General features: G+C 38.3%; 9 protein-coding genes across 12 annotated transcripts; 5 read left to right on the top strand and 4 right to left on the bottom strand.

Moving 5' to 3' along the window:
• Nucleotides 1–9: 9 nt before the first annotated feature.
• On the top strand, nt 10–2501 carry LOC104734520 (uncharacterized). Of its 3 annotated transcripts, none has more exons than XM_087481773.1 (3): nt 10–291; nt 917–962; nt 1065–2501. In XM_087481773.1, the coding sequence occupies exons 2-3, from the start codon at nt 917–919 to the stop codon at nt 2330–2332; spliced, it is 1314 nt and encodes a 437-aa protein (XP_087337899.1). In that variant the 5' UTR covers nt 10–291; the 3' UTR covers nt 2333–2501. The 3 variants fall into 3 exon arrangements, with proteins under 3 accessions (XP_087337899.1, XP_010452419.1, XP_087337900.1); XM_010454117.2 differs by having other exon boundaries at nt 1071–2501; XM_087481774.1 differs by having other exon boundaries at nt 155–291; nt 1260–2501.
• A 3299-nt stretch (nt 2502–5800) lies between these two features.
• Nucleotides 5801–8795, top strand: LOC104734522 (protein ENHANCED DISEASE RESISTANCE 4). 2 transcript variants are annotated; one of them, XM_010454120.3, is made up of 3 exons: nt 5989–6401; nt 6492–6655; nt 6896–8795. In XM_010454120.3, exons 2-3 carry the CDS (start codon nt 6535–6537, stop codon nt 8572–8574), a joined length of 1800 nt encoding a protein of 599 aa, XP_010452422.1. In that variant the 5' UTR covers nt 5989–6401; nt 6492–6534; the 3' UTR covers nt 8575–8795. The 2 variants fall into 2 exon arrangements, with proteins under 2 accessions (XP_087337901.1, XP_010452422.1); XM_087481775.1 differs by having other exon boundaries at nt 5801–6655.
• On the bottom strand, nt 8753–11974 carry LOC104734521 (putative aarF domain-containing protein kinase At5g05200, chloroplastic). The gene is made up of 11 exons (XM_087481776.1): nt 11772–11974; nt 11522–11645; nt 11192–11334; nt 10952–11065; nt 10552–10740; nt 10311–10466; nt 9976–10241; nt 9785–9882; nt 9449–9627; nt 9181–9297; nt 8753–9073 (listed from the first exon to the last, which is right to left on the bottom strand). The coding sequence occupies exons 1-11, from the start codon at nt 11823–11825 to the stop codon at nt 8891–8893; spliced, it is 1623 nt and encodes a 540-aa protein (XP_087337902.1). The 5' UTR covers nt 11826–11974; the 3' UTR covers nt 8753–8890.
• Nucleotides 11975–12098: 124 nt separating this feature from the next.
• Nucleotides 12099–14488, top strand: LOC104734523 (uncharacterized). The gene is made up of 3 exons (XM_010454122.3): nt 12099–12234; nt 12874–12946; nt 13108–14488. Exons 2-3 carry the CDS (start codon nt 12923–12925, stop codon nt 14203–14205), a joined length of 1122 nt encoding a protein of 373 aa, XP_010452424.1. The 5' UTR covers nt 12099–12234; nt 12874–12922; the 3' UTR covers nt 14206–14488.
• A 449-nt stretch (nt 14489–14937) lies between these two features.
• Nucleotides 14938–15656, top strand: LOC104734525 (uncharacterized). Its single transcript, XM_010454123.3, has one exon. The coding sequence runs from the start codon at nt 14964–14966 to the stop codon at nt 15513–15515; it is 552 nt and encodes a 183-aa protein (XP_010452425.1). The 5' UTR covers nt 14938–14963; the 3' UTR covers nt 15516–15656.
• Nucleotides 15657–16665: 1009 nt separating this feature from the next.
• Nucleotides 16666–19076, top strand: LOC104734526 (U-box domain-containing protein 62). The gene is made up of 8 exons (XM_087481777.1): nt 16666–17251; nt 17353–17551; nt 17743–17824; nt 17949–18006; nt 18095–18183; nt 18266–18355; nt 18445–18515; nt 18721–19076. The coding sequence occupies exons 1-8, from the start codon at nt 16831–16833 to the stop codon at nt 18842–18844; spliced, it is 1134 nt and encodes a 377-aa protein (XP_087337903.1). The 5' UTR covers nt 16666–16830; the 3' UTR covers nt 18845–19076.
• LOC104734527 (uncharacterized) lies at nt 18998–22126 on the bottom strand. Its single transcript, XM_010454125.3, has 7 exons — nt 21537–22126; nt 21311–21383; nt 20229–21203; nt 20076–20138; nt 19779–19990; nt 19579–19694; nt 18998–19483 (listed from the first exon to the last, which is right to left on the bottom strand). Exons 1-7 carry the CDS (start codon nt 21594–21596, stop codon nt 19378–19380), a joined length of 1605 nt encoding a protein of 534 aa, XP_010452427.1. The 5' UTR covers nt 21597–22126; the 3' UTR covers nt 18998–19377.
• Nucleotides 22127–22153: 27 nt separating this feature from the next.
• On the bottom strand, nt 22154–23743 carry LOC104734528 (uncharacterized). The gene has a single exon (XM_010454126.3). The coding sequence runs from the start codon at nt 23021–23023 to the stop codon at nt 22301–22303; it is 723 nt and encodes a 240-aa protein (XP_010452428.1). The 5' UTR covers nt 23024–23743; the 3' UTR covers nt 22154–22300.
• A 285-nt stretch (nt 23744–24028) lies between these two features.
• LOC104709931 (phenylalanine N-monooxygenase-like) lies at nt 24029–26509 on the bottom strand. The gene is made up of 2 exons (XM_087481778.1): nt 25198–26509; nt 24029–24911 (listed from the first exon to the last, which is right to left on the bottom strand). Exons 1-2 carry the CDS (start codon nt 26158–26160, stop codon nt 24285–24287), a joined length of 1590 nt encoding a protein of 529 aa, XP_087337904.1. The 5' UTR covers nt 26161–26509; the 3' UTR covers nt 24029–24284.
• Nucleotides 26510–26777: the final 268 nt, after the last annotated feature.

The following is a 26777-nucleotide window of genomic DNA, read 5'->3' on the forward strand; positions in this document are numbered from 1 at the left end:
AGAAGAAACGGGTGCATGTGGGGAAGTGTGGCCACTAGGGGCAGCAGTGAACAGACTGTCGCATTGACAAAGAATGGAGAAAATGGCAAACATTTGAATCCCAAAGAGCGCCACTTTCTATTCGCTATCCGACAAATCTTCCCTCCTCTTTTGTCCCCTTTAACCCTTTTCCACCTTTGTAACTTGTAACCCTAGAGAGAGAAGCCTCTTCTCTACTTAAACCCTTCCTCTGTTTTCACTTTTCCTTTAAATCAGCGTTTTAGTTTCCCTCGATCATATCAATTTTCTCAGGTCAGTTTATTTGGGTCATATTCGTAAGATCTTTGCTTGTTTCTCTTATTACTCTCTCTGTTTCTCTGAGATTAGTGGGGGGGGGGGGGGGGGGGGGGGAGAGGTTCTTCTATTTTATTTTCTTCATCTGGTGATCAGAACTTGTTCAAAAACTTTTACTTTTTCCCGTTGCAATGAGTTATTGTTTCTGTACACAGTACTAAAAAAAAAAAAGAGTCTGAATTTTGAGACATAGAAGCAGAAAGAATTAGGTTGTACAAAAAAAAAAAAAAAAAAAAAAGAAGCAGAAAGAATTATAAATTTTTTAGAAACCCTAGTTTTTTTTAATTTATTTCCTGTGATTTCGATTAGATAAATTATTAGCTTAGAATTATATGACAAATTTACTTTTTTATATATAGATAATTTACATTAGAATTATTATTGTGATAAATATAAATCTGTTTTCTTGTACCTAAATCTCAGGAAAATATATTTTCATATCTTTAAATTTCTATCTCTAACGTTTTTTAAATATTTTTTTCGCCGATCTCCCTCAAGTCTCAACCCTTCTTCAAACCTGTGGTTTGATATTTGTGTCTGATCCTTATTGATGTGTGATTCACCTTCTTTTGTTTACCTTCAGATGGAGGACCTAGATGATTCTAACTCCTTTGTGGAAATCTCCTCAGGTATGTATGATTCATTCATGTCTTATTTTGGGTCGTGTTTTTTGTTTAAATTCTGTTGAAACATGCAAGTCTTATTATATATACATCTATCAACTGTTTAAGTTTCAGAACCCAATGGCTCTTCTCCTGTAACTCCAAAGTCTGATACAATACCTGTTGCTGCTGCTTTCAACTTTGATCATGAAAGTTCTGATATTTCTCCCAATCATGATTCTGACGACAACTCTTCTTATTCTGAGTTAGACTCGGAAACAGAGGCCTTTTACTCATCTCTTAACCACCACCTGGTCTCACCAGGTGCAATGGATGATAGCCATGACTTGGCTGCTGGGAAGAAACATATGAGATATGAGGAGCTGATGAAGAAATATGTCCAGTCCGAGGAGGAGCTTAAGGCTACAAGTTTGAGACATACTGCTGGTTTGATTTTGGAGAATTTACTCGCTGTGAGTAGGGACAAAGCTATTGAGACTGAGAAAAGCCGAGTTCTCGAGATGCAAAGACAGGTTGTTGATTTGGAAACTAAGCTCTCAGACTCAAGTTTCAAGTTTGATAATCTGGTGAAGGAGCTTGAGGTGAGTAGAGAATGTTTAGATGTTTCAGAGGCTGAGATCTCAAAGCTAAGGGCAATGTTGTGTGACTGTCAGCAACGTTTCTCTACTGAGAAAACAAAACTGCAGAGTGATATTGCTGGTTTGTTAGCGAATCAGGCTTTCTTAGAAGGTCGTGTTAAAGAAATCGAATCACGCAGTGAGGTATTGGAAGATCAGATTTGGCATTCTGACGCAGAGAAAATGGAGATGCAGAGGAAAGAGGTTGAGTTGCAAGGTGAAATCAATGCATTGAAGACAGAGTTGGCCTCTCGAGGTGAGCATATCGAAGCATTGAACAAGGATTTCGATGAGCACAAGCTGAGCTATGACATATTGATGGCAGAGAAAGATGGAGTCTGTGCTGAAGTAGACAATTTAAAAGCCGTGATGAGAACCAGAGACATCCAAATTCAGCAAACGGAAGAGCAACTTAGCCAGCTGCGCTTTAAGCTTGTATCTGAATCAAGAATTGGCAAGAACACTGTGGAGGAGGAACTGAGAGTGAGAGCTACGGTTAAACAACTAGAGAAGCAAGCAGAGTTGCAGAGGAATGTCAAGAACACTGTGGAGGAGAAACTGAGAGCTACGGTTAGAGAACTGGAGAAGCAAGCAGAGTTGCAGAGGAATGCGATATCAGAAGCAAAGGAAGAGAAACGAGAAGCGATAAGGCAGCTTTGTTTCACTCTGGATCACTACAAAAGCGGATATAGACAGATTCTGAGGTTTCTTTCGGGCAATAATAACAAGGAACAACAAACAACAGTCATGGTCGTGTGAGTTGGAGTTGGAGTGAATTCTCTTCTCTATACTAAATAGTTTACTCGTTGCAGTCTTATTTCTTTCTTTTGTCTCATCATGTTTTGAGTCATTCTGTGCTATGGTCGTCCTTCTCAGACATTAATAAATCTTCAAATTCTTTTAATTAAGAAATGCAATTTATATGAAATTCTAGCTCGAAAATGCTTTTTTTTTTGTATATGTGTTTTGTGACGTAGGGTATCATCATCTACAGGTGTTTCTCTCTGGAGTTTTCTTTAATGCCTATGTAATAATGACGTAAAGCCTAAGTAATTAAAAGCGAGAGAAGAAAAAGTCAAAAGCCAAAACACAAACCTAATCCTCCAATATCTCAATTTGGTTGACTCTCTCTCAATGCAAGGATTTGGAGTTAATGTGAAAATAGTCTTAGAAAAAAGGTTTCAATTATTATGGAGAATTTATTCCTGCTTTATATGATTTGTCCAAGAAAAGTTATTGAAGACAAAAATAAAACTTTAAGTCCCCCAAAAAAACTGGGACACAAACTGTGAAATCTATGAAATTACAATTGGTACTAAAATCGAAGTTGAACGAGTCTGGAAATATATATAAATACTGGACTGTGTCTATGTATTTTCTCCGAATCTCAATTATATTTCGTGTTGAAAATTTGTGTATAGGTCAAACAATATTTGTATTGTTTTTTTATCTAAATACTATAATAAGATCTGACTAGCTACATCACAGGATTGGTCATGTTCAGCATGACTTTGTTTCATAATTTAGAATAACGGAATAAAAAAATGAAAATTTTCAAGTTCTACTTTGATATATAGGGATAGGGTCCATTTTACGTTTTTCTTTTCTCCTTCATACGTAAATGTTAACGGTACATGTATGCTCGACCGCGTACTTATTGTACGCGCATGCAAATATTATAACCTAATCTTAATGCGATTGTACAATTAGTTTATTCTAAGTTGTAAATGTGATTGCATGTGTGTGTCAAACGACTTTGCAAAGACCGCTGGCTACGAACTTTATTAGTTAGATACAACAAATCATCAATTATAAATCGTTAAAGATACCTAAATTCAAAGAAAAAGGTTAGTAGTATATGGGCCCTTTTTTTATCTTACTTTCTTTCGATTCTTAAGGTTTCATATGCAATTTATTCTTCATTAAAGACATGTATTCATTATAAAGATTCTTTCTTTATTTTCAGGTATAAAAGAAAAACTAATTTAGACTGTTCTTTTTCAAATGTATAATTATTTAATTTATGATTTTTAGCTTTGAATCTTTTCTTTTCTTTTTTAGTAATGGGAGATTTTCAAGTAACTTTAGACTATTCTGTCATTCATCTCCGAAATATATGTAGAAGAATCTGATATCCTACAAGAAACATATTGAGATCTGAATTGTTTTAAATTATTTCATTATACTTTACTATTTCAAGAACTACTCGCGTAGTGATAATTATAGACCAAAAACTAAAAAAATATCATTTTACTCAATACTATAGTTTCATGTATTTACGGAAATAGGAAAACTACAAGCAATATGTTATATGTATATATATGAATGTTTTAATTTCAAAGAGGGTTGACGCTACAATATATTTTTTTATACATTGGAATTAATAGTTTTGACTTTTTTTAGTAAGATAATTTTTTCCATGTCCTGAAGTTTAGGTTACAGCAAATTTACAATATAGAATAACATTTATAAACAAATGCAGTGGTCCAAACCGTAGAATCTCCCAGCTCTATTGAAGAGTCAATGCAGGATTAAATTTTGTGTAATCCGTAGCGTAGACTCTCGAATGGTATTGAATTTGATTTGATTTGATTTGGTTTGGTCTGGTCTGAGAGTCGTCGGATCCCGTAGTCATTGGATTGTGCAGAGAAAACAAATAAGTATTGAAGTAGTCTACAAGAAAATAGGACACCACAACAAAGGTTGACTTTTTCAGAATCACAAAGGCCAATTTAGAAAGTAGAAGAAAACTAGACAGCACAAAACGATAAAAGAACGAGTCTGTCGACCATTACCTTCAGCTTTTTTCTTCTTTCATTTCGCTATTATAGAGAATAATGTAATATACTGGGTTATGAAGTTCTTAGTTCTTGCTTCGAGAGATTGATAGGAGGTGGTGGTTGTTATTTTTGAATTGGCCTCGGGCATCCTTGGTAAAACTCAGCTTCAAGAGCTTTAGAAAAAGAAACATTGCAGTTTGGGACTAGTTTATTTCTTAAAGGTTCATCCTAGTTTGCCTTTGTCTTTAGCTCTTGGGTTCATCCTTTTTCCAAAATTAAATTTTCCTTTGTTTTGTTGTTTGTTTTCTGTGTTGGTTTCTCTTATGCTTCCGGAGATTTGTACTCGTCCGCCGGTTTTGTTTCCTTTGTTTGGGCAAACTCCGGGGAAATCTTGTCTTCCGCCGGGTTAAGTTGTATGTCACAATGTATTCCACCTAGTTATATATAAAAAAAATCTTGTGATAAAAAAAAAGAGAATAATGTAATATACAGATATTTTATACTAACTTATACATTTATCTATTTAATTTGTAAGTCTATAATTTACTTAACATCAGTTAGACGAGTGTGCCATTTTTTAGAATGTTCTTGTGTTAAACTACAAGTCTACAATTGAGTTGGAGTTCTTTTGTATAGCGGCTAAAAAGGTTATGAAACCAAAAGAGTCAAATTGTTTGGTTAAAATGAAAAGTGATTGAAACTTCTCACGGCTGGTCCTTTCTGCTAGTGAGTTCTCATTACAAAACTTTAAAAGTTAATGAAAAGTCTGTTAAAATTGGACCAGTGAAAGCATATACGGAAAACATTATGATCAGAATGCTTTTTGTCAGGTCCTAGGAACCTTTTAGTTTGAATCCTTCATCCCAAAAAGAAACAGAAATCAAAACACAATAGAGCTAATATAAAAAAAATACTTTAACAACATGTCAGAAACTATTTAAGAAGGCAACGGTAAAAAAAGCAAAATAAAGAAAACAAAATGGGATCAATTAATGATGGGCTAAAATTTCTCTATCCAAAATAAATGAAACAGGCGCCGACATTAAACAATGCCATTCCATTTATAACTCTTATCCAGTTTCTCTTTTTCTTTTTTGGTTATATTAGGTGAAACCAATTTACTCTTTTATCTCGTAGTATCTTCTAGACTTCTACTACTTCTCTAACAAAGCTCTGTCGCATTTGCAGATTAATGGATGATGATGCTTTTCAAAAACTTAAGCCAATATTTTGAAAACATCAACGAATGGGGTTTGTGTAAGAAAAAAAATTGTAATCAGAGAACGAGTCGTTGGTGTTTTTTTTTTTTTTCGTTTGTGTGTGTGTCTAATTGACTTACAAAGTTACAAGAAATAATAAAAAAAGAAAAAGATATCAAAAAAATTCCTAAAAATTGTATTAAAATTTTGAAATACTTTATTGACACGGAAAAAGAGAGACTTTTCTCAGAGGAAAAAAAAAGTAGAAAAGCGAGAAAAACAACCATAAAAACATGACAAAGTTAAACCCCAAAAAAAAAAAAAAAACTGTCCGTCCAACAAAACATGATTTTGGATTTTTTTTTTTTTTTAATTTTGGATTTTTTTTGTCTCTGTTCTCTCCAATTCATTCCTCTTCTTCTTCTTCTTCTACTTCGCCCCCACGACAAGAAATTCTCATTCTCTCTCTCTCTTTCCCCATTTCTATCTCATTCTCTCTCTCTCTCTATATAATCTTTAAACTTCTGGGGGTTTCCCTTCTTTCACAATCTCTCTCTCTCTCTCTCTCTCTCTCGAAGTTACAACAATGTCTCTGCAAAAAGAGTTTTACTTTACTGCTCTGGGAGATCTTATGATTATGGCTTCTTAATCTTTCCTTCTTCTCTCCATTTATTTCCATTCCGACCCGGATCCGTAACCAGCTCTCAGATACCCGACCAAGTCTTCTTCTTCAACAGAGTTTTTTAAAGTCACACACCGCGTTGACCTTCTTCGTCTGGTCTCCCCCCTCCCCTCCAATTTTCTCTTAAAACTTGAACAACATCACAAAGTTTCAATATTTTATCTTTGGTTCTCTCTCTCTCTCTCTCTCTCTTTCTCTGTCTCTGTTTATTATTAAGGGTTCTGGGTTCGGTTGATGAGGACTCTCTCTCTGATTAGGAAGTTAGAGAATTAAAAGCCATCGAATTTTGGTACCAAGCAAATGGCGAGCCAGACGGGTCAGAAAATCCGGTTAGTGAAGTGTCCCAAGTGCTTAAAGATTCTTCAAGAAGACGAAGATGTTCCAGTTTATCAATGTGGTGGTTGTTCCGCCATTCTTCAAGGTCATCATCATTCTTCTTCTTTTTTCCAAATTCTGCAACTTTCCCATTTTTTCTGTTTTTTCCCTTCCAATTATTAAAATGTTAACTCTGATTCTGAATCTGGATTTTGTTTTTAATTCCTGGTGGGTTCATTTGTTTTGGATTTCCTTAGCTTTGTCTGAGCTGAAACGAGTTGTGTGTGTTTCTGGCATGACATTATTTGTCAGTTATTGAATTTGTTTGTTGCTTCTTTAAATTCAGCAAAAAGGCGGAACGTTGCTCCAAACAGTGCACCAAGTGCAGTAGAGTCAGAGAGGGCTCAAGCCAATGAGCCGCCAAGCGAGCCTGAAACCAACAATGTGTCCAGCAGCTCGGGGCAGGACACGGTTCTTCCATCACCCATTGAGTCTACGGAGAAGGAGCTTGGTGACTTGGAGTTATCTAATTGGGATGAGACAAATGAAATTCATAAACAGGAATGTTCACTTGGTGATTCTGAGAAGAATGAAGGACAAGACAACTCCAGATTGAAGTCTGATACGATGAACACCATGCCAGAAGCTAGCTCTGGATGCTTGAGTGTTGATCATGCGGTGGCTGGAAGAGCGAGTAATTCATCTGGTAATGTTGACATCTCACCTGATGCCTCCCCTGTTGAAGACGAGCAAAGCCAACTTGATTATCCTGTAAACAAGACTCCTTCTGCTTATGATGTGGTGGCTGAAGGAGCGAGTAATTCATCTGGTAATGCTGAGATCTCACCTGATGCTTCCCCTGTTGAAGACAAGCAAAGCCAACTTGATTATCCTGCTAACAAGACTTCTTCTGCTTATGATGGGAGTGAGTCTTCAACTGACGAAATGGAAGACCAACTTTTGGATGAAGACCAGCAGTGGAAAACTCTTCAGAAACTGAGATCAGACAAATTTGAGATGCATAGATACCCTGGGAACTACAAGGAGGAAGGTGCTAGTTCCTCCTCCACTTTCTTTGAGAATAGGCGCAATGGGATTACCGCATACAACGAACGGCCTCAGCAGAACAGGTCTCTGCAACTAGAGGGACCAGGAGGGCGTCTTGGTACACAAGGGAGGAGACATGTGACAGAACAACTTCGGCCTGACGTGCCTTTCTATCCGAGAGAACCATACACACGTCTAAGCCCTTCATATCCTTCACATGATGAGTTTGATCGCTATTCCCGTGCACACTCGCTTCAAATGCCGCCATACGGTGGAGGCATTAACCATGAATTTGTTGACTATATGTATTCCAACAACCCAAGGGCAAGAGGTCGAGGCCAAGGGAGTAGGATCTCAGGAGAGATGGCAAGTGACAGAAGGAACCATCCCGGTTGGTCTTCAGGTCAGCTTCATAATTCTTATAGTTCATATTCCGCAAGTCCACAGAGACCAATGGAACAATCTGAGTATCAACCGAGATGGAGCCACGAGATAGTCTCAGATGTGGAGGATCATCAGCGTAATAGACATGCTAATCACCTCCATGAGCTACAGACCCGTCGTCTTAAAGAGAGACAACGTGTGGCCAAGCGTCATGTCCGTCCAACAGCCGGTGGGGCACCTTTCGTCAGCTGTTACAGGTGCTCAGAAAACCTGCAGCTTCCTGTAGACTTTCTCATATTCAAGAGGAAGCATCATCTTCTCAGATGCGGCACTTGCACCACTGTTCTCAGATTCTCACTTCAATCGAGAAATCATTTAGTTCCTGCCATAACACATGACATTGATGTTCATAGGAGTAGCAATTCAACATCAGAGTCTCCCAGCGACAGAGCTCCCTCCCAACCCGAAAAGCTGAGCTCCTCTGTTCAGGATGAGGAGCTACCTGCGGCTAGAGGCTCTCCGCTTCACCGACTAATGGGATATTCTACTGTAAGCCAAGTCTTTAAAGCTTCACAACGTCCTCCTTCTGTATAGATATCTGCTTCTGATGAAGCAACGAGAACTATATGCTTCTGATATGGAAAGTTTTGTCATTGGTTTATCATTCTTTTTTGCACATCTGTGTATAGGTAAAAAATTTGTTTCTGCACTTTTGTTTAAAGTAGAAACCATGACACTTGTGCAAAATTATACAAAAAAGAAGAAGAAGATATTGCTCATCTGTTGTATATATAATAATGATATGTTTGTAACAAGATTGAATTCATCATCATTCCTGCTTTAATCAATTCTACAATAACTTTACCACTAGTAAGTTTGAATAGGATTATTGAAGTATATCTGGATGAACTCAGTTGAAGTTGTCATTGTATCGATTCATCCGCTTGTTGTTTCCGATAGAGATCCGTTGATCCTGCAGCATGTTCAGGTTCGGGGCTAGTAGTCTCGTGTATCGATCGAAGTACAGAAGCTGCTTCAATAGAAGTGCAAACTCTCTTGGGAACTTAAGCCCATATGATTCGCTAACACGGACCTACATGAGAAAGAAAACTTATTTTCCATCTGTGTGCACTCCTTAATGCTAAAATTGGGGTTTAACTTATGCAACTTCATCTGCTGTATCCTAATAACTTTGCTTACCAGGTCGAGGAAAAGAGTATTCATCTGTCTCTCATCCATAATTACGTTAGCAGCAACAGCAGTTGTGTCCGAATTTGTTCCACGAGCTGTAGCCACTACTATCTCTGTATCTAGTTCCTGCAAGAAGAGATTCACTTATCTCCATAAGATTAACGGAAGATCTTGTATTTGTTCTGCACTACCATTTTGAAAGCAAATCACACTGGTTCCTCTGAACAGATGCAGCTGGTTACAGAGAGTTAAGTCCATAAAGACGAAAAATACTTGCCTGGATAGATGAGAACATCTTTTCCAAGTCTCTTGCAAAAGCATTGGCATCAACATCTGTGTTTGTAGCGCCCATTTGAATCAAAGCAGAGGCCATGGATTCATATTCCTCAGTTGCAATAGACGCTAGAAATACTTCCATTGCAGCCCATGTTTTGGGGGATATACGACCAACAATGCCTGAAACCAAAAAGAGGATACTTACTTGAATACCAAAAAATTACCAATAGATGGGGAAGAGTATTAATAGATAAATCAGAGGTAGTAAGGTTCTGAGTATTTGAATGATCACATGCAAGAAACGTTGCACTAATTAGGCTAGAGAGAGTGTATTTACCAAAATCAAGAAACCCAATCCGGCCATCACGCAACAGCCATAAGTTTCCTGCATGTACATCAGCATGGAAGCTTACACACCCAAGCAAACTTCCAAACCTGCAGGTTATATTACATGAAGATCAGTTTTACTAACAGCTACATTTATAGGAGAAAAATCAAAATATTAATATTGAACTTCAAAGATCGTACCACACATTAAGCGCGGTAATAAGGCTGTTTTCAGGACTGGAAACAAGTGATCTAATAGAATCTAGATCAGTCAGGGAAACTCCATATAGCCTCTCCATTGTAAGTACCCGCCGGCTGCTGCAGTACTTATACACTCTTGGAGCAGTAGCTTGCCCTGTCAACCCCATGGTTTCAAGATATCTCTTAAATGAGTCAATGTTCTGAGCCTCCTTATTGAAATCTACTTCCTCAAGCATTGACTCACGAATGTCTTTGACAATACCAACCTGTCAATAGGGTATATTATTTAGAGAGTAGGTTAGCAGCAACTGCAAATTAAGTACAGAGGATTTTACCAGCGAAGTACGGCTAAACTCAGGACTAAGGAACTCAAATATACGGGCAACAACGTAGATAAAGTTCAAATCTGCCACTAAGAAATCTTCTATCCCAGGCTTCAAGACTTTAATCACTACATCCTCTTGGGAGCCTCTAAGCCTTGCACCATGTACCTGGTCATGATGATACCCTTAAGAAGAAGAAGAGTACATGGAAAAAAAATGAATTTCGATCACAGTAAAAGCAGAAGAAACGCACTTGTGCTATTGAGGCTGATGCAATTGGCGTAGGGTCAACATATTCGTATACACTGTCTATGGGTTTACCAAGCTCCTCTTGCAAGATTTTACGAATTTCTTCAAACGGTACCGGAGGAGCTTTGTCAAAGCAGTTCTGAAATTCTTCGACATATTCAGGTGGGAAAAAAGTTGGCGCAGATGCTATAAACTACAAATACAAAAGATATGTTACAAAAGTATTGTTAAATGGGATAGAATGGAAAATAAATTGAGAAAGAACAATATGATAACTTGGCTTATTTTAGAGACATACACTTCACATGTTTCTAACTATATGCATGACACCGACAAAAAAAAAGCCTATATGCATGACATCATCAGAGGATACAATATGGTCTACATTTAGCAACATGAATTACCTGGCCCAGCTTAATGTAAGTAGCTCCCATGCGTTCAAAGAGTTTCCTCAAATATAGAGGAGACAGTAGACCAAGCTGCAATTCACTTGGTAATCCACCAGGCACGCTTGTAGACTGCAGCAAATGATAAAGTGATTTACAATCAGATAATAGTGTCAAGTGTCTTACTCATATGAACAAAATTTCTGAACTTGTCACTAGGAACATATATGGAACCCTATATATACGAGCAACAGTCACCTTAGATAAATCATTTAGCCACTCTCCCCCAACCCCTACAAAGGCTTGAACGCCTTGGACAAGGCGTGTCACGCCGCGTGGACCTGTGTTTATCGATGTCTGAACTATATCTTCCACCATTTTGGGTAACTTCTCTATCTGGCCTGCATCAAAAGCCATGTCACATGTATAAAGAAACTGTCTTCACAAAAGTCAAAAAGTGATTTAAATTTGAAAGAAAACTTCAACATCGGTGAGCAAAAACCAATTAATAACAAAAAAACCCTAATGGGATAACAAAAGAGTATACAGTTTAGATTAAGTTTAACAAAAAGCCTGAAATTCCCGTACTTTGAAGGCGAGAAGTGAAAAGGTCCTGGCTTTGTGAATACTGGGCCGAAAGAACAAATCCCTTCAAATTCCTGCCTCCGATCATCTTCTTAGAGCTTCCTGATCCAGTTCTCACGACGGGAAACTGTAAAATTAAGCTAACAAGATTCAGCAGAGAGTAGTGAAGTTTGGCAATTTTGGTAGGTAAGCTTTAAAGAACAGATAAAGTAAACAGATTCACTGAGGAAACACAGAAAAAAAACAGGTAGACCTGAGAATAATGAAGTAACGGTAAACGCGTCCCGCGAAAAGCAGAGACCGCCATTGCTCGCCGGAGATTAAAAGTAGCAGACAAGAAACTCCGATGAAGCTTTTAACACTCAAAGGTACGACACCGTTTTTTCAAGTACGTTTTTAAAACCGAAAGCTGATAGAAGAAAGAAGGGAGTGAAGAGGAATAATCCACGTGGACGCGTATTAGAGGTGGTTTCCTTCTCACAACATATTCGTGTAAAACTTCTTGGTTTGATTCGAATATCCGGTTTACTTATTTCAATCGAATCGCGTTAAACCGAACCGTTATTAGGGCGCTAGGATTTGGCATTTACATAAGTACCCTTATCGAAATTGGGAAAATAACAAAACCATTCAAACCCTAACCACTGCTCTTTTCACCAAACCTCTCTCTCAATTTGTCTTCTCTCAACGCCGTTGATTCGCCATCGTCGCTACCGGTGAGTTTTCTTCCGTAAATTCTTATCCTTTACATATGGGTTTGTTCTTATTCTTTATTAAGTTTCTTAAGTTATCTATTCTCTGGAGTCAGAATTGTTCAAGACTAAGATGATGATGAATCCTTAAATTGATATGCTTATTAAAACTTAAAACTTGTATATGTTTCTACGATTCATCTCTGTCTTTCGAATTCTACACTTTCTTCTGTAGTCTTTTTAGGATAAGAGTTGTTTCTTATACTCTGTAGTTGTGCTTTTATGTGATTCTTCTTCTCTTTATTCATCCTGCCCTTAAGTTAATATCTTGTATATGGTGTCTGCAAACATCATCTTGTTGAAAGTTTTCTTTTTGTCTTTTTATAAAATCCCATCTTGATATTGTTGTTAGAACAAATGGTAGATTCCTGGATGATTTGATAAATCCAATTGTTATACACTTTGTGAGCTTCTTTTCATATGTATCTAGCGAACGAGTAAACTTGGTCACTTGATGTGATTCAGTGACTTGCTCAATTCTGACGAGATGCAGGGAATTCTGAATGTATTCGTAATGCAGACTATAATGTATATCAGGAATAGACTTATTATGATGTTTGTGTTCTCTCGCAATGATTAATAAATACTGTGTTATTGCTGCAGCTTGTCTTGAGGTTTACGACTTTTTGGCTAATCTCCTCTGTGGAGAGCAATGACTAATACTCGTGGGACTGATGTAAGTTTTGATCCCCTCCTTGTAACTGTTGTATATTCGAGTAATATGCTACTTATCAGTTAATCTGCCATTGTCAGTCTTGATACCACTGTTTTGATGCAGGAATTGTAGTTTCTTCTTTTTATTTTTCTGATTGTGATTGATCTTGGCAATTGTTATAGATGGCAAAGAAAAAGGAGAATCTTAATTGTGAATCGGATTTCAAGACTCATGAACATACTGGATTTTTTGATAAGCTGATAGAGTTCATCCCTGCAAGATTCTACTTAGCAGATGAGACAGAAAGGAAATGGTTTCCAGGTCTTAGCAAGTCTCAAAAAGCTAGAGCGAAGAAAATAACAAACTCCAACCTAAAGAAGGCGAGGAGAGATAGGTTGGACCCATACAAGTCTGCTTTGACCACTGTCGATCTGCTGAAGCGAAAGCTAGAGAAGGAAAAAAGGATTTCATTAAAGCAGAAGCTAAAGAAGAAAAAAGATGATTTACGAAGGCAGAAGCTAGAGTTGGAAAAAGCAGGTATTGAGCTTCCTGAAGATGACAGTGAGGAGGAAATAGAGGTCGACGAAGAAAAGGATGATGATAAATCTGTTACGTACGAGGAGCTGAGGCAACGTCTGCATCGCAAAATTGATGAGCTCAAAGGTGGTCGTGGAGGTTCTGATAGACCAAGAAGCCATGAAAAAAGGAAGAAGACTCTGCCAAATAAGAGAAAGAGGGATACAGTTTCTGAGGAAAAGACTGTGGCGGATAATAAGGCAGCAGATAAAGGTAAGGGTAAGTTGGATGTGGAAGAGGCTGCTAAGGACCTTACATTTGGTTATGTCAAGATTGATGACGATGAAGAACACGGAAAAGAGAAAAAGAAACGGAGGCTTTCAAAGGCAAGAGAACTTGAAAGGGCTATGAAGTTAGAGGCTGACAAGAAGGATCCAGAAAAAGGTGATGTAATTGCAAAGAAGCACTCATGGAAGGCAGCTACGAGCAGAGCAGCTGGTATTAAGGTCCATGACGATCCAAAGCTATTGAAGCAAAGCATCCACAAAGAGAAGAAGAGGCAAGAGAAGAACGCAGAGAAGTGGAAAGAAAGAATTGAAGGGCAACAAAAGTTCAAGGTGGAGAAGCAGCAAAAGAGATCAGGGAATATTGCGGATAGAATTGAACAGAACAAGCTGCGTAAAATCGCCAAGAGAGAGAAAAAGCTCCTGCGTCCTGGCTTTGAAGGCCGCAAAGAAGGGTTTATCAATGAAGGTGGAAAGTAGAATTCAAATCTTCCATACGCCTTTTGTGTACCAACAGTTCAAAGATGTGATCCTCACAAAGGCTGTGAAAAGGGTTTGCACATCTGAGATAGAACAACATCTTTTTCTATTTTGGGAATTTTTATCTAGTCAAAGTCCCTTTCATTATCTATTATCTTTTAGTTTGTTTTGTTTTGCAGTTTGTAGACTTGTTCCATTTGCTACTCAGTATGTTGTTCCTTGCAGTGAATGCTCTTATCAAGTTTTAAAATTTATCTGATAGAATTTGCAGGTTCCATACAAACTTGTTACAGAAACAGAGAAACTAGAGCAGATTTTAATCCGAGATACAAAAGCCAGATGCATTTAAGCTAATAAGATGTCAATAGTAATGTAATGGTCATTTGGATTTGGTTATGATCTGAAATCATTCTAAACCGAGTCGAATTCAATAATTTTGGATAAGGTTTTGTGGTCTGATTCATATAATTTAAAATGATCTTTAAGGTCGAACCAAGTTCTAGAAAAACAAACGTGTCAAGAGTTTTGAACAGTAAAGCTTACTAAACAAAGAGAGTCAAAGTAGGTCGGCATTAGAATCTCGAACCACGTGCCACAAGAATCTCGAAATCTCTCTCACTCATCGTCACTCCGACACGTGTGATGATGGGCCTGGCGTGTGTTTTTGTGTCTCATTACCCGAACGGCCGAACCTTATATATAAACAATCAACAAGAGACCCAACCTCTTCAACTCTTTACAACACCAGACTTAAAACGATGGAAGCTATCTCTCAAACCTGCACAAAGATCATCATCAACCCATCTCCGAGAACTCATAAAACGCTAGTTTCGACTTCGGAAATCTCACAAACCAAGCTGAGCCTTAGAGCCAAGAAGGGGAGGTGGTTTGCTGCTGCAGCTAGATGCGTGGCTTCAGGGTCGGGCTATGCGGCGGCAATGGAGCCAATTACGCCGGAGGAAGAGGAGGAGCTGACTCAAAAAAGAGGGTTATGTGGCGGAGAAGTAAACAGAGGAGTATGGGAGCTCTTGGAGTGCCTCGAGAAAGAAGCTATCATGGGGGAAGATGATGGAAGAGACCCTACGGATTACAATAGAAGAGCAAAGATTTTCGACAAAAGTTCTAAGGTCTTCAAGAGCTTTAAAGAAGAGAGAGATCAGTCTCCTGTGGAGTACCTTGAGAAGGAAGCTATCATGGGGGCAGATGATGGTAGAGACCCTACAGATTATAAGAGAAGGGCAAAGATTTTTGACAAGAGTTCTAAGATCTTCAAGAACATCAAAGAACAGAGAGATCAGTCTCTAGAATAAATAAATACAAAAAGTGTAGTTTGTTTGTAATGATCTCTCATTAGTGTTTGATTCCTTGTACTGTTGTACCTGTACATTTTTTAACAAGGATCCTCTCATTGTAACACGATCTTCTTAATAATGGACATTTCTTTTGAAATATTTAATCAACAAAAAAAATACTATTTGGATGCTTTGTCCATTAAACTTGAGAATCCAAATTAGAAAGATCTAGATTTTTCAACCCACTTAACCACAATCTATGTTCCAAGAATCCTAAATGTTCGAAAAATATGTCTCTATGATCAAAAATATGAATTGTGACACACCAGAAAAAAATCAGGAACCCTTGTCCCGATGGGTTATTTTATATTGGGATCCAACAACAAAGAAAATGACGCCAAAATCTCATATTCTCCTATGCATCAAAACAATTTTTCAAAAATTTTGAAAGTAAAAGGACAATATTATTTTTAATGAAAGTTATTAAAAGTTAAATATAATTAAACTAGTAAGTGTTCAACGAAAAACACAGTAGTTCAGTGGTTGCAAGCTCCATGTGCAGCGTGCGTGCCCAGGATTCAAATTCTATTATGCGGGATACAACTGGTATACCTAGGATGTTTGATTTTTGTTTAAAAATTGTTAGAGAAATAGTTTCGTCTCCCTTCAAGAAGAAGGGTATGTAGAATTAAAGTGGATGCGTATAAAAGAATTTTTGGGATAGAGGTACTAGAGAATTCATCCAAAACATCTAGACACTGTTTGTCGAGAGCAGAACAACATCCAATGGCGTTCATGCGGTGTCAGAAGTCAGAACTCACAAGTCTTTGGGGCTATTTGAGAAGTTCCAATCTAATCCATAGGCCATAAGCCAAAGATCAAAATGATGATGATAGCTATTATTAGACTACACTATAGCAGTTGTACGTAGAGTTTCTAGTAAGGGTAAACAGTAATTTATTTATTCAGACACAAAAAGACAGTAAAGAATCTAGTTTGACTTCTCTTTTTATCTAAAATCTTTTAGTTCCGCACACTTCCTTTTTGGATCCATGGGCCCTATTTTTTTTTGTAATAGAATCTGACCCTGACGTCTGTTGCGGTGAAACGTCACCGTTTTGTATTTTCTCTATGTAAACGATGTCGTTTTAGCTTCCCACTTCTTCTTGTTTCTTCTTTAGTCATTTTCATTTGATCGCTGAGAAAACTTTCCCTCATCACTCATCCTCTCTTATTAAAGATTCCTTCTTTGTTTCACGAAACTCATCTAAACTCTGTTTCAATCTTCAATTTTTGCTTGATTTTAGGGTTTGTATATTTCTTTGCCGATTTCATGTCCGGAAAAGGGCTTTCTCCGGCGTCGTTCAATGCTCCGCCGATGATTGTCCAAGATGCTGACCCTTTACGTTTCCGGGTCGGAGAACAAGACCCTAAAACCCGTGAATTCGCTGCTTATATCGGCGACCACCACCGGTATTTCGCGGCGGCGGCTGCGGCAGCAGCAGCAGCCTCGGCTAATCCTCACCCTCACCTCGAGTTCCGTCAGAATTTCTACTCGGAGAAACCCATTAGCGGAAACCCTAACGACAGTGGTGGTGGTGGATCAGACGGCGAGGATGAAGTTGACGTTGAAGAAGAAGAAGAAGAAGAAGAAGAAGAAGAAGAAGACGAGGATGATGACGTAGACGGTAACGAAGGTGACGTCGCCTTGAACAAAGACGCTGGTGATGATTCTGTATCTGCAGCAGGAGCTGGTATGAGACTCTGATAAGTTGTGTTTTTTTTTTGGTCTTTCTAGTTTGAAAAGTTTATACTTTTGAGATGATTGAGGCAGTGGAATAAAATGGTAATGCAGTGATAGTGGTTGGACAAGATAACTCAGCTTACTACTCGCAGCATTTTAAGACTATGGAAACTAGTTTTGCTTCTAGGATTGAGGAATCATCATCAGTCCCTGCGGACAATGGGTGTGATTTCAGTGGCAGAAGAGACCCTTCTTCTTCTTCGAGCAATTCAATCGAATCTTTGAGGACCATTTTGTCTGATCCTACAACGTATGTGTTTTTTTTTTTTTTTTTTGGTTTAGTGATCATATATATGGTTCATTAGTGTTACCTCGCCAAGAAGTTAGGGTGGACTTAGAAACTTCTAAAAGTTGAAAACCATTGGATTGGTATTGATCATGCTTGTGTTTGATTTATGGCCTATCATGGGTTATAATATAATTCTATTTGCACAATTGTAGAGGAGTTTTGATGGCTGATGCTATGATTTTGCCTTGCGGACACACTTTTGGAGCTGGAGGAATAGAACAAGTTAAACAGATGGTACAGAGTTTCCTTTCTTCCATCACAAGCTCTTCTTTTGCTCTCTGCTTTTTGCTTTTTGCTTTTTGCTTTTGTCTCTTTCCTTTTGCGTATTTGAAATCTATTTTTTGTTTTGTGCTCTTAGAAAGCTTGCTGTACATGTTCGCAGCCCGTCTCTGAAGACTCGATAACCCCAAATCTCTGTGAGTAAAATCACTGATGTCCATGATTTGGTATTTGGTTGTCTCAGCGGATTCTTTGTAATTATATTTAGCTGGAATTTTTTCGCAGCTTTACGAGTTGCGGTACAAGCATTCTGCCGGGAAAAGAATTCACAGTCAAATCATTCATCTAAGAGAAAACGAGAAGGATTTGATCAAGTAATTCAATACTACTAATCATAATGATTTACTCACGTTTTATTTCTGTTTTAAACAAGAGGTTCCTTTTCCATATACACAGGAGAGACGCACATCTACCAATCATTCAGGTCGTTCAAGGAACAAAAGTAATCATTTCCCATTTGCTGTGGCAGATCGAGTTATAATAAAGGTCGGTCCTTTCTTTTTTGATTCCCTTCATTTTTTCTTATAATGAAAGAGTGCTTGACTTGTTAACCGTTGGGAGTTAAACATGATCAGGGAAATAAGAGGACACCACCTCGTTTTGTTGGCCGTGAAGCTGTTGTGACTACTCAATGCTTAAACGGCTGGTAAAGTCTAATTTATTTCTTTCGATTATGACTTGATTTGTATACATATCACAAAGATTAGATTCTTTCTTGCTGCAAAGTTTCTTACATTTCGAATAAGGACATCCATCACCTTTGCAACCCTTCAGCAAAATGTTATATGTCAACCTTTGTGTAATTATTTCCGTGACTTGGAGTTCATTTGCTACATAAAACTCTATTGCAGGTATGTGGTGAAAACGCTGGACAACGCAGAGAGTGTGAAGCTTCAGTATCGTTCATTGGCTAAAGCTCCAGAAGATCTGTCAGCCAAAGCAACACCAAACAAGATGGTCTCCAACTGGCTCTAAACAAACCAACCTTGTTTACAGCATGATGACACCAGTTTCTGCTCCTTGGTTCTCTATGTGAGAACCAAAAAACGTTATTTACAGATCCAGATCACTGTTACATATTGTAAATTGTAGTAGTTACTCAATGTGAGTGGTTTGAGAAAATTAGGCTTAGGGAAAGATCCAAACTTTGAATAGCCAGAACATATTCGGAACATAATAATACAATACATAGTTATTTTGTTCTCAAGACCACATCCCTGTTCAACACAAGAGATGTTTGTAACTTTCAGATCTTAACTAAAATAAGCATACTAAGGTTCTTACTATAAAAAAAATGGCGGAAAACTGAATCTATAAAAGGGAAAAGGAAAAGAAAAAGGCTGATGAGCATTGCTCCTAATGTTACAGATGCACATTACAAAGAAAACTCTGCTATGGAAGTTTACACTAAAGTAAACTCTGCTATGAAAGTTTACACTAAAGTAACTGAGAAGAAGTTTTCAACTAAAATGTTTAAAATCAGATACTGGTCAGATGTTGAAAGGAGTTCAGGTACATGCTATGTTCTCCTCTAGAAAACTGCAGGTCGAAAATATAGAGGCTGCAGCTGCTTTAATGACTAAATCCTTATCTGAGATCAGCGAGTTTGCAGCTCTGCAACACAATTTAGACAGAAGGAAACTAAAAAATTGGATTCAGGAAACATATTCAACTGGTAATGAGATGAAAAGGTAGTGAAATGGCCATACCTAGAGTCCAATGGCATTCCTAACTGTAAGAAATTCTGACCAGAACTCAAACTCAAGTGTTGCAGACCTTGATCACAATGTGATTGCAGAGCTCTCACTTGGTTTAACCAGCTTTCCTGAAAATTTCAGAGTTAACAAACTCCATATCAGATGCCAATAAAAAGATAAGATGTGTAGTAAAGATATCTTAACTATATTACCAATTGCGACTCTTCTTCTGATAGCTTGTGTTCAAGTTGGTTAAACAGAGTCACCCATCTGGTCTTGTGGATATCGATTGTTGAAGCCCTCGAAGCTCCATCGAGGAGTAAATTTGGGTCATTCTCTTGATCAGATGGGAACTCTTTCATTATTAAGAAAGGTAGTTCTGTCGTGACAACTGCACGAACCCTCTTCTTGCTACGTCGAAGAGCTGAAAAGAACAACAAGGGGATGTAAAGAACAACCACGTACTGAAGTTTTCATAGCATTAACGATAATATATGAGTGTTGGTTACCGGAAACACGGCCTTTGATGTCCTGCTGAAGCAATTCCAACCATTGAGAAGCTACTGTAGCCGCTGCAAATCAAAGATGAAGATTCATCTAAGCCACCACGTATGATAGTATAAAAAGATCTTGCACACTGGGTATTGAATTCAATGACATACCTTTAACAGTGAGAACACTAGCACTGTTAAGATCTGATGCGTCCTCGCTCAACAAGGAACTGGCATTGTCTGAGAACTTACCTGCGACCTGAAACCTCGACCCAACTGTATTGTTTTCTTTACTGAAGTCATCATTTGCGCATTTCTCATCATAGTAGCGCATAGAGTAGTTATCTTTTGGCATGGCATACTTGAATCCTTGGTAAAAATCAAATCTGGAGACATCAGTGTTCACATCTTCCAAGTTCTTCCTAGAACTTCCAACAGCACTATTACTATGCCTCATTGTAGAATGATAGAAGTTTCCAGCATCTCTTTCAGACCTAACAATGTTTTCAATAATGGAAAGTACTTGCTTCTTGTTTCTCACATGATTGATAATTCCAGGGTTCAATTCATTAAGCAGTCCACTAGGAGCAGCTAGCCTAGCAAACCTGTCAACCTCTTCCTTCCTTGCAATCTCTATCTTCCTCTTCTTCAACATTGCAGCATCATTATTAATCTTGCTCTTGCGTCCACGTTTCCTTGGAGCAGGTATCCCTCCATGAGAAGATGATACGAGACAGCTGCTTGACGTCGCTGAAATCCCACCGTGCGGATAAGAGAGAAACCCGTTCTGTTTCATTTGTTTCCAAACCTTCATTGGATCTCTTTCCGCAACAGGAACATTGGAACTCCCACACTCTGAATAAACATCCATCGAACTAGATTGATTATCATCCTGTCTCCTGGAAGAAGTAACCGATGATAAATCTTCATTCAAGCAGCTGGAAACAGCATCCGCATTATCACATCTCTTAAGCAAAGCTCGCTTATCACAAACAACATCTGTTGTGTTGAGACCAAGCTCATTGGAAGAAGGCTTGACCACCTCTTGACTCAACAGTTCAGTCACATTACTCTTCCCTTCTTTAACAATACTCTCCGAAACTTCATTGGCTTTTTCAATATCTTTAGAAGCATGAGCAGTGTTGCCTGTAGCCAGGGATATTCAAATTACAGCGATGACGCCATTCTATTGGATGCCACTATGCCTTTTACTAAAACTTCAAACTCAAATTGAAACCTTATTAATAAATTACCTGCATTTAGAATTGGTGTAACAGGTTGAATTTTGCTCAACTCCTCTCTTTCATCCAATTCATCGCCTCCGATCTAAAACTCCCAGAAAATTGAAAAAAAAAAAAAAAAAAAAAAAAAAAAAGGTAAAGCAATGTATAAATTAGATCGTAAAAATTTTAAAAACAAAGTCTATCAGAGCAAACGAACAACGAAACCCTAACAAGAGATGGAAGTAAAAGAAGTTACCTTTAAGTCGGATCTGGGAATCGAAGTAAACCCTTTTGAAACAACATGGTGTTCTTCCATGGCGACTCAATTAACACCTCCAGAAGATAATACCCCTCGAAGATTTCTCAAAATAAATTTCGAGAAATTGGAGAAAAAAAAACCGAGAAAATGGTGGATTACAGAATCTACAAAATCTCTCGAAGGAACAATACCCAAAAAAGGAAATCGAGGGTTAGAGTGATTTAAGTCTAGGGTTTTTAAGATCTAATTGGTCAATTAGTAAAGAGATCCAAATGTTGAATATTTTGAGACCCCTAGAAATATGAGAGAAGAGGGCTCTTCTCTCTCACGAATGACGAAGACGAAGAAAGAGGTGAGAAGAGCGCGCGATGTGTGCGTTTGTTTAATAATTTTCTGACAAAACATAACACCAAAAAAAATGTTTATTATTATTTTTATTTTGCCTGAGGGGATCTTTCATGATTTTTTTTCAAATTCAAACAAGTCTTAAACGCGATTTGGAGGGAATAGTGATTTTGGGCTTTTGAATCTTTTTTTGTATTTTTCTGAGCTCGTTACCAATTTCGTTCGTCAAAGGCCTTTTTAACTTTTTTTCCGCATTTTATCAAAACCAATTTTAAACAAACTACCAAATCTTGTGTTATTCAATTATGTATCTACTACATTTACATAATTAACATATTTTTGATATTATCCCCAAATTGGTTAAATAAATTTATATTTACATGATTTTAGGTAAGTTTTCAGCTTTTCAATTTATCTCAATTACCAACTAGCCAACAATTCTTAAGCTGAGATTCACAAGTCTCTCTAAAACTCGACACCTTAGCTAAACAGAAATGCGTACACCTCATCCCTAGACCCGACCCAGATCCTGACCCTGTTACTGACCCGACCCGTGTCGTTTTTAGCAGATAACAAACCGGCCCACACTCAACTCCTTTCCCTTGGACCACCAACCCCCACGCACGTGTGCCGTCTCCACCGTCAAAACCACACCCGCAGCTCTCCTCTTCCGCCGCTCCTAACTGCTCCACGAATACTATCCCCTCCGGCATCTCCGCCTCTCCTCTCTCCCATCTCCCCTTCACCGCCGCCCATTCCTCCGCTTTCATCACCACCACCGTTCCCTCGTTGGAGTACAAATGAACTAACAGCGGCGCTTCGCTTAGATTCTTAACGATCTCAGTCACCGATTCCTTCATCCACCTGTCTAGCTTCTCACGCTCCAACTCTACCGCTCTACGATCTCCTCCTCCTCCTCTGCTTCTTCTTCCTCCTCCTCTCTGTTTCTCTATCTCAGTCACGGCCTCCGCTATCGACGCCGAGATCGTTCCCACGCTAGATCGCCGATTACCAACTAGACTGATCGGAAACGACGATGAAAGCAGCGATCTCGCATTCTGATCGGAACCACACGGATGCTCTAATACGCCGCGTTGCACCAGATAACTCCCGCCGTAACCGATTTTTGCATACGCCATCTTTTTCCGGTGATGAGATGAGATGAGATTACTCACGTCCAATAAAAACCGCTAGATTCGAAATATTATATGAAACAACGGCGAGGATGGAGGCGGGGAAATATATCTGGCGGTCGGATGATAACTTTAACGTAAGAAGCCAAGAAGGTGATGTTATATATAATCGCTAGGTTTTAAAAAAACATGCTGACGTCATTTAAAGCTGAAACTGTTTGACGAGTTATTATCGGGTGCAACTCAAATCCATGTTAAGTCCGCGTGCACCTTTAGTTAAGTATATGTTTCCCTATGTTTAAGTGGTATAATGATCATTGCATGCATGGTTGCACAATAGAACTCCCGTAGTGGATTATAATCTCAGGTAGGGGACAAAGGAACGAGGTCAATGATGAAAGGACCTTTAACGAACTCCAGTCAAGCAATTGTTTGATCTAAGCCGTCGGATTATAATACAATGCATGAGAGAGACCTGATCGGACGGTTCTCATGAGAAGGATAGGCACGTGGGAATGTGGTTTTGGTGTGTGGGTATCTCGGAATAACACGCATCACTCGTCTTCTTAATTAAGTGGATTCCGTGCTTACCACGTGTTTGCCACGTCATCTTTATGTCCACGTTGGAGTCTACTGTATAACTTGGTATTGTTAACATCAAAGTTATACGAAAATCCACCAAAAATAAATACAACGTACTGGTTACAGAAGTTCATTAAGAGATCAAACAAAGAGTCCCATAAAGACAATAAAATCTACATTCTGTTGATTTTGTTGAATCTATCCTACGATATCATCTTTAATTAATCAGGATCAGCCCTTCTATCTATTTTAGAGGCATAAAGCCTTTTTTAATTTTTAACTTTTCACTTTAATTTAAATTTACATTAATTCTTATAATAAATTATTGCTTTTTGATTTGGTAAACGTATAGAAAGAAAGAATTTTTTTTTTTTCGTTGTTTTGAGTAAAAGAAAATCTGAAGTGTGAAAGAAGAAAACAAACAAGTAATTACAGAAAATGTTTAATAATAGATAAAAATAAAACCAGTTACAAAAGGCACACAATAGATATTTCCTACAACAAACAAATCATAAAAAGATGGTTTATGAATTATGATACATAATCATAATTCAATTTTCGTAATAGTTTTTTTCTCAAAAGATTATTAATATAGTGTTACATTCAATTATTTATCCCCTATCTTTCACCAAAAAAAAAGACAGTAACACTAAGTTTTGTTCTATCAATCTTTATCCTCTTATAATTAAGCTGGATAAACATGTGCAGCTAGACGGGGTGTTGCAACCGCGTGTAAGGGTTTTGCCATAAAAAGGTCACTCTTGCTTTCCGAAAGATCAACCTTATTCTCACCAGACACTGGTGACCACGTGAACCCTTGAATCAACCGAGCCAGCAACATGTACGTCATGGCCGACCCAATGTCCACACCCATACACCCTCTTCGTCCTGCACTGAACGATATTATATTGAGATCTGGATCGTATAGCTCCACGCATATGTTATTGCCCAAATGTCTCTCAGGGTCGAACTTAAGCGGCTTGTCCCATACGCTAGGGTTTCTTCCGATCCCCATACGACTAATCAACACGTGGCTTCCTTTGGGGATGAAGTACCCGTCCACCACAGCGTTGGCAGTGGACATGTGAGGGAGGTTGAACGGCGCCACGGGGTGTAACCGGAATGCCTCTTTCACACAAGCCTTCACGTAGTTGAGATTTGGGAGGTCTGACTCAAGGACAAGACGGTCTTTTCCAACTACCGTATCGATCTCCTCCACTGCCTTTTGCATGATGCTTGGCTCGTTGATCATCTCCGCCATGGCCCACTCCGCCGCATTAGACGGATTATCAACCGTCGCCAACATCAGTTCCTTCATATATAGTCCAATGTGCATAATTAGACCAGCGAAAAAGTTAAACTAAAATAAAACGTTTTTGCTTATGAAAATTAATGCATCTCTATTGCCAATTTCTAGGCCTCTCGTGATCCTAGTACTACAATTCAGAGACAAATGACTACTCTTGTAAACCCACAACAAGCATTATCAAAGTCAGAGACCATTGGCCACGTAAAGTGGAAACTTTCTTATTCTTATAAAAAGTCCGGTCCACTATATATATTGTGGTAGATATAAGTCGATAAATTAATATGCATACCGTCACTTGTGCTTTGATCTCTTCCTCCGACAGAGTAGGATTCCCGTCACTGTCTTTCGCCATTATGAACATGTCCAGAAAATCTTTAGGTTCTTTCAGTTTCCCATTACGCCATTGCGTGAGTCTTTCATCGACAAAAGGATCGTTATACTTACTTACATTCTTCATTGCGTCACTCACGACCTTCTCATGGCCTTCCAAGTCCAAGAACCTTAGCCACGGGACATAATCCGACAACGCAAAGGCGTAAAGATGGGTTAAAACCGTAAACAAAGATTCAACATGTTCAATCTCTTCGAAGCCTGGTCCCGATCCGTCTTCACTTCCTTTACCGAAATGCCTTACACCAAACATCATCTTCCGAGCTACATTTCCGCTGTACTGCCGAACCACAAGCCTTAGATCAATAACCCCAAAACCATTACGGTTTTTGGCACTGAGGTTATTGATGTACCGGACAAAGTTATCGGCCTCTTCGGTTCTCTTTTGGAGCGTCAACGTGAAGCTCTTCTTGCTCGTCACATGGGATGCCACCACTCTCCTCATCTTCTTCCACTGCTCTCCTTGTGGCTCCACCGCAACGGTCAAGTACCCGCGGCTGCAGTACTCCGTGCCCATTGTTAGCGGTCTAGTGGCAAAAATGGAGTCTTGCTTCTTCAGAATCTCCCTTGCAATTCTCGGGGATGTCACAGGTATCACGTAAGTATTCGCAAGACGGATACATGCAATATCTGTGTTGAGTTCCTTCATGAGAGAATGTATCCATCGGAACACCGGTTTGTTCCTCCCTAATATTTCCGGTAGGTTTCCGATTAATGGCCAGGTTTTCGGTCCAGGAGGGAGAGGGAGCTTTCTTGTGTACGAAGTCACTAACATTGTTTTCTTGGTCTCCTTACGCTTCATAGTTAATGCAAGAAGGAGAAACCATAGAATAAGCGCAAGTATTGAGATGGAGTCGAGCATTTTTTTTTTTTTTTTTTTTTTTATCTCAACTTGAAGAAACTATTCGAGTTGGAGGAAGTTTTTGTTTTTTTTTTGTTTGTTTTGGGTCTGTTTTGTAAATATAAATGATGAAGAATAAAGCCTATTTATAGCCATGAAACGGCAATGAAATTCACCAATGCTTGTGTAAGTGTTTTTCAATGTAACCTGTGGAAGATAAAATTGCTTTCGATGTTGGATCAGGACTCCGTGAATTAATTTTCAACAGCTCATACATGACATGTTTTTCTTCTCTGCCCGGCAGATCATGTACATCTACTTATCCAAAAAAAAATTCCCAAATTCTTCAATTAGCTAATGAGAAAATTTACTACCAATTTAGTTATTAGCAAATTAACAATTAATAATAACAATGATCTGAGAATCTTATCTTCTTATTATATAAAGTTTGATTTTAAAGTTAGAAACCCACACTATTGCAACACATGTCAAGTCTTTAAAAATGAGACAATGTTTAAGTCAATCAATGAAATTTTTTAACATATATAAAAGACTTACCAAATAGATTTAGATATTAGATTAACATGAATAAGGAAGATTCTACCCCTTAAAAGATGATGAAAGATTTTGACATGTGT

Source organism: Camelina sativa, chromosome 13 (assembly GCF_030686135.1).
Source record: "Camelina sativa cultivar CO46 ecotype springtype chromosome 13, ASM3068613v1".
Classification (NCBI taxonomy): Eukaryota; Viridiplantae; Streptophyta; class Magnoliopsida; order Brassicales; family Brassicaceae; genus Camelina; species Camelina sativa.

Excerpts from the sequence above, each read along its gene's own strand:
- LOC104734527 (XM_010454125.3), bottom strand. The coding sequence starts at position 21,596 with ATGGAAGAACACCATGTTGTTTCAAAAGGGTTTACTTCGATTCCCAGA. Across the intron at positions 21,384-21,536 it reads TTCCCAGATCCGACTTAAAG|ATCGGAGGCGATGAATTGGA; the intron begins GTAACTTCTTTT and ends TGGGAGTTTTAG. Across the intron at positions 20,139-20,228 it reads TAGTGTTCTCACTGTTAAAG|CGGCTACAGTAGCTTCTCAA; the intron begins GTATGTCATTGA and ends TTTGATTTGCAG.
- LOC104734525 (XM_010454123.3), top strand. The coding sequence starts at position 14,964 with ATGGAAGCTATCTCTCAAACCTGCACAAAGATCATCATCAACCCATCT.
- LOC104734528 (XM_010454126.3), bottom strand. The coding sequence starts at position 23,023 with ATGGCGTATGCAAAAATCGGTTACGGCGGGAGTTATCTGGTGCAACGC.
- LOC104709931 (XM_087481778.1), bottom strand. The coding sequence starts at position 26,160 with ATGCTCGACTCCATCTCAATACTTGCGCTTATTCTATGGTTTCTCCTT. Across the intron at positions 24,912-25,197 it reads AGATCAAAGCACAAGTGACG|GAACTGATGTTGGCGACGGT; the intron begins GTATGCATATTA and ends CTATATATGAAG.
- LOC104734520 (XM_087481773.1), top strand. The coding sequence starts at position 917 with ATGGAGGACCTAGATGATTCTAACTCCTTTGTGGAAATCTCCTCAG. Across the intron at positions 963-1,064 it reads CTTTGTGGAAATCTCCTCAG|TTTCAGAACCCAATGGCTCT; the intron begins GTATGTATGATT and ends CAACTGTTTAAG.
- LOC104734523 (XM_010454122.3), top strand. The coding sequence starts at position 12,923 with ATGACTAATACTCGTGGGACTGAT. Across the intron at positions 12,947-13,107 it reads CTAATACTCGTGGGACTGAT|ATGGCAAAGAAAAAGGAGAA; the intron begins GTAAGTTTTGAT and ends CAATTGTTATAG.
- LOC104734526 (XM_087481777.1), top strand. The coding sequence starts at position 16,831 with ATGTCCGGAAAAGGGCTTTCTCCGGCGTCGTTCAATGCTCCGCCGATG. Across the intron at positions 17,552-17,742 it reads ATTTTGTCTGATCCTACAAC|AGGAGTTTTGATGGCTGATG; the intron begins GTATGTGTTTTT and ends GCACAATTGTAG. Across the intron at positions 18,356-18,444 it reads CAGATCGAGTTATAATAAAG|GGAAATAAGAGGACACCACC; the intron begins GTCGGTCCTTTC and ends AAACATGATCAG.
- LOC104734522 (XM_087481775.1), top strand. The coding sequence starts at position 6,535 with ATGGCGAGCCAGACGGGTCAGAAAATCCGGTTAGTGAAGTGTCCCAAG. Across the intron at positions 6,656-6,895 it reads TTGTTCCGCCATTCTTCAAG|CAAAAAGGCGGAACGTTGCT; the intron begins GTCATCATCATT and ends CTTTAAATTCAG.
- LOC104734521 (XM_087481776.1), bottom strand. The coding sequence starts at position 11,825 with ATGGCGGTCTCTGCTTTTCGCGGGACGCGTTTACCGTTACTTCATTAT. Across the intron at positions 10,741-10,951 it reads CTTACATTAAGCTGGGCCAG|TTTATAGCATCTGCGCCAAC; the intron begins GTAATTCATGTT and ends TTGTATTTGTAG. Across the intron at positions 10,467-10,551 it reads CATCAGCCTCAATAGCACAA|GTACATGGTGCAAGGCTTAG; the intron begins GTGCGTTTCTTC and ends CATCATGACCAG.